At 66.2% G+C, this 8,268-nt stretch overlaps 2 protein-coding genes across 2 annotated transcripts; both read right to left on the bottom strand.

The window, feature by feature from the left end:
• Positions 1-327: 327 nt before the first annotated feature.
• Positions 328-1,618, bottom strand: EMIHUDRAFT_104465 (hypothetical protein; the record flags this gene model as incomplete). Its single annotated transcript, XM_005764580.1, has 3 exons — positions 328-588; positions 671-1,055; positions 1,146-1,618. The coding sequence occupies 3 exons, from the start codon at positions 1,616-1,618 to the stop codon at positions 328-330; spliced, it is 1,119 nt and encodes a 372-aa protein (XP_005764637.1).
• A 2,287-nt stretch (positions 1,619-3,905) lies between these two features.
• Positions 3,906-6,813, bottom strand: EMIHUDRAFT_464926 (hypothetical protein; the record flags this gene model as incomplete). Its single annotated transcript, XM_005764579.1, has 4 exons — positions 3,906-4,247; positions 4,320-4,699; positions 4,778-5,383; positions 5,696-6,813. The coding sequence occupies 4 exons, from the start codon at positions 6,811-6,813 to the stop codon at positions 3,958-3,960; spliced, it is 2,394 nt and encodes a 797-aa protein (XP_005764636.1). The 3' UTR covers positions 3,906-3,957.
• Between the last annotated feature and the right edge of the window lie 1,455 nt (positions 6,814-8,268).

Raw genomic sequence — 8,268 nt, 5'->3', positions numbered from 1 at the left:
CCCTGCCGGCTCGACCCCACGATAGCCTCCGAAGGCTGACTTTGCGGCACCATCATCGGACGATGTCGACGAGTTGGGTCGCTCTCGCGGTAGCCAGATGACCTCTCTTTCTAGGAGCATCGGCCATGGCCGCAGGGAGCGCGGGGGAGGGCGCTGGAAGCAACACGGAGCTCCGTTGGAGACGTTTTCAAGATTAGCGTGTCAGAGTGAAATGGCACTAGCCTGCACTCCACAAGTGCTCCAAGTCGCAAGTGCCCCTAAGTGCGCTGTGAGCTCAGCTCGAATAAGAGGAATTTTCGGAACCGCAAAATACAACGCCCGGACATCTCAGGAGTAGATGCTGGCGCTGCTCTGCATCGCGGAGTCCGAGCCCTGCCCGCCGAGGCGGATGTCCTTGACCGCCTCCGCCAGCGTGCTCTTCCGGTGCTGCACAAAGTGTTCCTGCAGCTGCGCCATCGTCACGCGCGACCCGCCCGCCTTGGCGCGCACGTTTGCGACGAACCGGTCGGTGTCGGCGGCCGTCGCCGAATGGTAGAAGCGGGAGAAGCACTTTGCGAGCTGCTCGTCCACCGCAAACGTCAGCTCCACCTAGCGATTACGTCGTGGCAACTGAGCCCGCAGAGGAGGGCGCACACAGGGCTGGTCTCGCAGGCCCCCGCTCCGCCTGCACGTCGCACCGGCCCTGCCGGATCAGCGCGGGGTCGAGGCGGTCCTTGTGGTTTGTGGTGAGGAAAATGATCGTTCCGCTCGGGTCGGACACGCCGTCGAGCGCGTTGAGCAGGCCGGAGAAGGTGACGTTGTTGGCCGCCTCGCCGCGCTCGCGGTGGTGGCCGAATAACGCGTCGACGTCCTCAAAGGCAATCAGCGCCTTGGCCGGCGCCGTGGCCATCGCAGTACGCAGGCCGGTGTCCTGCAGGCCGCGGTCGGCGAGGGAGACCATGCAGACCGAGCAGTCGAACTCGGAGGCGACCGCGCGGATGAGGGACGACTTGCCGCAGCCGGGAGGGCCGTACAGGAGGAAGGTGCGCTTGTACGGGATGCCGTGCTCCAGATACCTGCGGGCGGTGGGGAGGGTGGGTGAGAGAGACGCAGGCGGCGGGAGGCGGTCTCTGAGAGGCGGTCGGGTCGGGAGGAGGCGCGAGCACCAGCGGCGCGTCTCTGCGTCGAGGAACTCGCGCACCTCCTCGACCACCTTGTCGCACGAGGCGGGCAGGATGACGCTCTCGAGCGGGCGCTTGATGAGCATCCGGTCGCGGTGCCAGCTGTTGACTTTGGCGTTGAAGGAGAGGAGGGCGATCTTGCCCGGGCGGGCGGTGTTGTACTCGGCAAGGGCCGCGTCGCAGAGCTTCTGCATCGCCGCGACGACCGCAGCACCGGACTCCGGGTGCGACAGCACCAGCGTGGTGTAGATGCCCTCGCGCGGCCGAGGCGGGCCGAGGCCCTGCTTGGTGAGCAGGAAGGTGTACGTGATCTCTCGCTCGGCTACGTACGTGATCTCTGTCGAGCCGTAGCCGAGCGAGAGGGAGGTCGTCATGGAGTTGCGCCCGCCGCTTCCGCCGCGTGCGTCCTCCACCTCGTTTGCCACCACCGCTCCGGCGAGCCCTTTCATCATCGCCATCACGGCTGAGCCAGGGCTCCGCGCTGATGTGGTTGCCCCAGCGGCGAGACTTGTCGGCGTCGCGTGCTCCACCGCATACTCGCATAGGGCAGCGTGCAGCGTGCTGTGTGCGTGGATCTGCGGACGCGGCGGGGGAGTGAGTGGACGTGTGCGTGCGGCGGCCGCCGCGTCTGGCAGTGCTTACGCTTGCGACCTCCACTTGTGTGCCGGCGAGGCTGCTGGTTCCTCCGAAAGCATTCGTCATTCGAGGAAGAGGCTCCCGCGAAGCATCCTCGCCTTGCATTTGCACAAGCAGCTAGCGCAACAAGAAGCAGCCAGCTAGCGCAACAAGAAGCAGCCAGCTAGCGCAACAATAGAAGCAGCTGTGGACCGACAGCTTCTCTGGACGCGGGCAGCCAGGAAAGAAGAATTCCCGCCGACAGCCAGGAAGAAGAATCGTGTTGTGCGAAGAAGAATTCAGACCCCAATACCCAGGTTGAACTAGGACGGCTAGCACCACACTCCTCTCCTTAAAATCCCTGTATGGTGGCGGCGTGCCGTCCTCCCATCCCTCCCTTGGTCCCTGCGGATTTCTTTCTTTCTTTTAGGTTGAACTAGGAGAGCGCAACCAGTAGGAGGCCCGCGCCTGCCCCCGTGCCGCCGGGTGCAACTTTGTCCTATACGAGAGGGGCATCCCTGGGACCCTGTCGTGTGGGTGAACCCTGCCCAGCGGCCCCCCTCCATGTCGCGATGCGCTCTCCCCACTCCCGTTCCCCTGTGTCCCTGATCGTCTCCTTCCCAAATCCTGCTCGTGCAGGTGGGGACCCTGTTCTTCTCCCACCCCTTGTTTGGTGTGTCGGTTTTATTTATTTATTTATTAGCACACAGGTTCGACACAGCTCACAGGTACGCCGCAGTACCAAAAGAGGCCCCGTCGCACGAAGAAGAATTCTTTTCGCTATGCCAAAAAACAATTCGGAGAGGGCGTCTTCTGCCCTGCGTCGTCTGGCGACGGGTCCTCCATAGTCGGTCGAGTTCGCCGCCCTCCTCGTGCCTCTTCCCAACGTTCCCTCGGCGGCCGATGCCGTCTGCTCCGGCTCCCCAGTCCCCGGGTCTGCCCTGCTCTCGTCTGCGCTAGTCTCTGCTTCGTCCTCACCGGCGTCTCTCCTCTTCCTTCTCCCCTTCTTGTATGCTTTGCACATCGCGTCGATTCCTTTTGCGTGAGCACCACCCTGAAGCCCCCCAGCTACTGAACCGCTCCCTAAGGCGAAGGTCCGAACCAGGGGTCCGAAGGAGCATCATCAGTCTCGCCCACTTCGCTCGCTGCCCACCGTCTCCGCTCCCTCCCGCTTGAGCCGCCGTCGCGGCCCTCGTTCGTCCCACTGGCTGTTGGCCCGTCCCTGCGTTGCCTGCGTTATCCCTCCTCTGCGACTCCCTCAAGGCCGGCCGAGCCTCTTTCCACCCAGTGAAGAGCTTCCTCAGCCACTCGATGTGTTCCTCTCTCTTCATTATGCGCGCCGTAGCCTCATCATTGAGCTGGATCCACCTCTGCACCGCGCCCGTCGCCGCCTAAAGCCACGACTTGCATGTTTGCAAGTGTTTGACATCAAGAGTGTGAAAGTACTACTAATTCTACGTGGCTGGGTTCACAGCGATTGTAGGAAAACGAAGGGAACACTTGACGGTCGCGGCCTTCCGACTCGCGCCTCCGCCTCACTGGCACTATTGTAGCCCTGGCCGGTGCGCGTGCAGAGTTGAAGTTCCGGAGTAAAAATTCGAACGCGTTCTCTCGCGGTGACCAAAAAATGTCCACCTCAGAGGCACCTCCGGAGGCAGGCCGCTGCACGCCGGCGACACAGCTCCAGCTGTCGAACAGACCCGCAGCTCCTCTCAGAGCGGGAACTGTGACGAAAGTTGACTGAGGCGGTTGTCAGGAATCATCATACGGATCACATGGTGGCTCTCTCATGACGGGAGACCGCCCGACCACTCCTGGGTGGCACTGCCACCGGTGTCGCTCGACGTCCTGTCGACAGCGTGCCGACAGCGACACAGACCATGTGGGACGCGTCGAGTATCGACCTCTACTGCTTACCCAGCCTTCGAGTGTACCCTGGCTATGGTCCCACACCTACTGGTGTCCATCTCAGAGACCGCAGGAGGTCATGAGGGTCGATGGGAGTGCCAACCCCACAATGCCTAAAAACCCAGCCCAGTAAATCTAAAAGAAGAGAGCCCGTGAATAAGAGAACATCGTACTGAAAAAAATGTTCTCGAAGTCTGTACAATACTGGGTTTTAGATTTAGTGCGACGCAAATTTTTTGAAGTGTCAAAATCGCTGTTTCGTGTTTGATCAACCTCATGTTTGGCCACCCGCAGCATCACTGTCCCTCACGAGATCGAGAAGCTCTTCGTCGTCCGCATCGTAGACGGGCAGCCACGCGAGGAAGCGCTGCGGCTCGCGCAGCAGCCTCCGGTGCGCGAGCAGCACATCCTGCGCCTCCTCGCCCCGCGCCTCTTCCGGCGCCTCTGCCGCCGTCCCCTCCCGCGAGGGGCGCAGCCACGCGCTCTCGCGGCCGGCGGCCACGCCCACCCACTCGAGGCACCCCTCGGCGTCGATGGCTGCTGCGCACGGCTCCACATCGGCGCCTACCGTCACGCTCGCCCAGCGTCAGTCGGGCGGCATCCGCTCACACTCAGCCGGGTTAGCGCGAGGCACACCCGGAGGCAGGGGCGGCAGCAGCCGGCTCGGCGCGGCCGCCTCCGACGGCAGCTCGCGCGGCACCAGCGCCGCCCCGCTCGCGACGCGGTACCGCCGGTCGGACAGCGGCTCGAACCGCACGACGCCGTCGGTGCCGCCCTGCGGCCGCTGCGGCAGCCACGGCCCGGCCGGGAGCAGCCTCACGGCTCCCCCCTCCTCGCGCCCCTCCTCCTCGCCGCTCGGAGCGCAGCAGAGCGCGCCCGACGGCACGCTCAGCCAGCCCGGGTTGAGGGCGAGCAGCCGCAGCGGCGGCGCGCGGAGGTAGTGCGCGAACGCCTCCAACTCCCCCGCGTCGAGCTCGGGCCGAAGCACGTTGAGCATGAGGATGTCGCGGTCGCACCTGCAGGAGAGGGATCCGGGAAAGGTCAGGGAAGGGGCAGGCGGCCGCTCCGAGAGAAGAGCCGTATCGTTGTCGCACTCGCCGCCGTTGCGCGTGGAGTGCGTCTGCGTGGTGTCCATCAGCAGGAGCTGGCCCTCGCGCCACCTCCGCCGCTCGCCGCCCACCTCGATCCAGCACTCCTCCCCGGCCGGCACGCGCAGCCCGAGGTGGCACGTCAGCCCGAGCAGGTTGCCGTCGCAGTGCGGAGCGATGCCCGAGCCTGGAGGCTGGCGCGCGAAGCCGCACGCCACATTCTGCAGCGGGTTGAGCCGCAGCCCGTGGGACGCCTCGAGCCGCCGAAGCAGCGCGACGGTCTGCGGGTAGCGGGCCACCGCCTCCGGCAACCACGCGCCGTCCTTCCAGAGGTGGAAGATCCGCCACTCTGCGGCTATGGCCTCGTAGTCCGCGCCGCCCCAAGACGCCGCATCCTCCGCCTGCTGCTCCTGCACCGAGAGCAGCTCCGCGCGGATGGCTGGAGCTGCGGCCTCGAGCGCGCCAGCCCACGGCAGGCCGCTGGGGTCATGCCAGGCGGGCGAGCCGGAAAAGCCGGCCGCGTCTCGCAGGCGGCGCACGGTGGCCTCGAAATCGGCCGAGGCCGAGTCGAGATCGTCCAGCGCGCCCTGCGCGGCCGATGCCTCGATGAGCCTGGTGACGCGCGGCGGAGGCTCGAAGCCGGAAAAGAGGAGCGCGCGGCGAAGGGCCGCGGCGGCAGGCGTCGGCGAAGCCGGTGCCGCGAGCTTGTGTGCGGCTGCGGCCGAGGCAACGAGCAGCATCCCGTGGCGCACGATCAGAGGCCTTCGGCTCTAGTCCTGGAGCAGCTCGGGCAGGCTGGAAAAGAATTTTGAAAGCAGATCCCTGAAAGAATTCATCGCACTCGTCCCGGTTGTGAGGCTAATGACCGCACTGCAAGTGCTCCGAGTGCTCTGCCTCAAAGAGCCGCAAAACGGCGCTTCTCACCCCTCCCCCTCTCCCGCCTCGTAGACGACACACACCGGCCCGCCCCCCGCGGGTCCCTGATGCTCCGCGCCACCCGACACGTACAGGTTGGTACAGCCGGTGAGCCCCGCGAGCAGGCCGCCGACCGCCGCCCGGGCGTGCCTCGTCGCGTGCAGGTCCGAGTCGGAGCACATCGTCGTCCGCTCGCCTCGCACCGCGGCGGCGGGGTCCGCCTTGGCGAGGACGGCGCGCACGCGCGCCTGCGAGGCGGGAGTCAGCTGCCCGTTGTCGAGAGACAGTCCCGCCTCGGCGAGCATGCGGCAGACCGCCGGGCTGTCGAGCGCGTCCCGCATCACGCAGTGAGCGGCGCGGAGAGGGGAGGCGCTGCCGGCCGCGTTGCCGAGCACAAAGACCTCCGAGTGCCGAAGCTCGATCCCGGCGCTTGCGCTGGCGACGCTGCTGCTGAAGCCGCTCAGGCCTTCCGGCTCGCAGAGCCGCTCGACGGCGGCGTCGAGGTCGCCGCGCGACAGCTCGCCCGTTGCTAGCGCCACGCCAAGAGCCGATGCGCCCCTGCTCAGGCCCATCGACGTGTAGCCATCGTGCGTCGCGCACGGCAGCGCGGCGGCGGCGACACGCTTCGGAGTGAGCAGCGGGCACTTGATCTGCGCAAAGCACACGTCCGCCGGCGACAGGTGCGCGTCCCTGCACGCGGAGAGCATGGCTTCATGCGTCGCCTCAACCTGAGCGCGCCGGCCGATCTCGTGTGCGCCCAAGTCTCGCGTGCGCGCCACGCCAAGGCTGAGCGCCGTTGGTGGGCCGGCCACGCTAGGCGTGTCCTGCGCCACATCGGCAAACACGAGAATGTGAGGCGTCAGCACGCCCTCCGTGCCGCCCGACATGATGATTGACGTGTCTTCGAGTCGGCCTGCCGATCGGAGGGCCTGCTCGACCACGAGCGAAGCATAGCCGCGTGTGAAGTCATTCACGCATCCGTTGCCTTCGGTCTTGCCGAGGACACAGCGCGGGCGGGCGCGCTCGTTGGATGCGAGCCAGGCTGTCAGCGCGTGCGTGTCTCCCGGATGCGAGGTAGCAAGGCGGACGACCGTGGCGCTGCGAAGCGCGAGAGTCGCCTGCCGCATGTGTGTGGGGTTTGACCGGCAGCAGACGGAAGACGGTACAGATGTCTATCTGAACCATGAAGTTACTTCAGGAAGTAAGTATTCACAGCAAAGAGCACGGGCTCGCACCCCCCAACCGCTTACTAGGAACCCCTCGCCTTATTGTTTGCCCCCCCCAGGCCACACACAGACCTCTAGACCGGTCACTAGGGCCGACAATTAGGGTTCAAATACGCCCGGGAAACAGCCCAAACACAGTTCTTCATAGTTACTTCTGCGGCATTCTCGCGCACATGTCGGCCGAGCGCGCGCCCCCTGCTGCCGGCAAACGGTCTCCTGAGAGCCCTCCTACACCCTTGCCACCCCCCCAGCCCAAGCCATCATCAGATGCTCCGCTTGGCCCCACCCCCCCGGGTCCGCCGCGGCCGCCGCGGCCGCCGCTGGCGCCGCCGCCGGAGGCGCGGCGTCGCGGCGAGCTTCGGACGGCCTTCTTCTGGATGCCGAAGCGGAGGCCTTGCACTCAGGGAGCACCTGAGCAGTGCATGGCATAGCACTTAGCAGCGGCGGACGGTGCTGGGCATTGGGGTTACAGAATGCGTGGTCGGGCGCGTCGTTCACAGCAGGACACGCAGTCCAGCCCGAGAAGTGCGTTTCTTTTTTCGCGTTTCCGCGCGTGCAGGCGCCCCCGACTGTACTGAGCGCACCCCCTACCGCCCCCTGCCAGGCCCAAGCACGCCGCAGGCTCCGGTGAGGCCGCCTGGGGAGCGCAGGAGGTCTCCCCGCCGCCGCGACCAAGTGCTCGACACGCCCGGCAAACACAAGTCCAAGGCAAGCCCCACACAAGAAAGAACAGGGAGTCCTCCTACCGACTCCGACGATGGCCACTACTCCTCAGAGGAGTATTAGGGATGAATTCTTTTTCCTTCGCGGCAACGCGATGGCGGCAAGGCCTCTCTGCGCGCCCGCCCTCGCCACGCCGAAGACCAACCGACGTCGGACCGCGGTGAGACCGCGCCGCCCCCCGCGCCCGCCCGCGCCCGCAGCGTGAACACATACGCGCGTCCCTCATCGCACGGAAACATACGCGCCAGCCGCGCAGCAGCCTCACATGCAGCGCCGACCGCATGCTCGCGCCCTGGGCCGCCGACGACCCGGTCGGGCGGGCTGCGCGGCCGCCGTACACCATCAGGCAGGCGCGCGACCACCCGCAGCACGCCGCAGCCCACCGCGCAGCCCTGCCAGCCAAAGCTGCGCCTCAAAGCTGCACAAACAGGCGCACAACAGAGTACAGCACACAGCACACACCGGCGGCGCGCGCGCAGCACACGCAGACGCACGCGCGATTCCAACACGCACACGCGCATAGCACGCGCGCATCGCACGCCAGCGCAGCGCCGCACACAGAGCACACTTGCCCACATCAGCAGCAGCCAGCCTGGCACAATCCTCATCTCACACACGCGCGCGCACACTCCC

Source organism: Emiliania huxleyi (genome assembly GCF_000372725.1).
Source record: "Emiliania huxleyi CCMP1516 unplaced genomic scaffold EMIHUscaffold_59, whole genome shotgun sequence".
Taxonomy (NCBI): domain Eukaryota; phylum Haptophyta; order Isochrysidales; family Noelaerhabdaceae; genus Emiliania; species Emiliania huxleyi.
The sequence above is the reverse complement of the archived record's forward strand: the minus strand, read 5'-3'. Positions and strand labels throughout refer to the sequence as shown.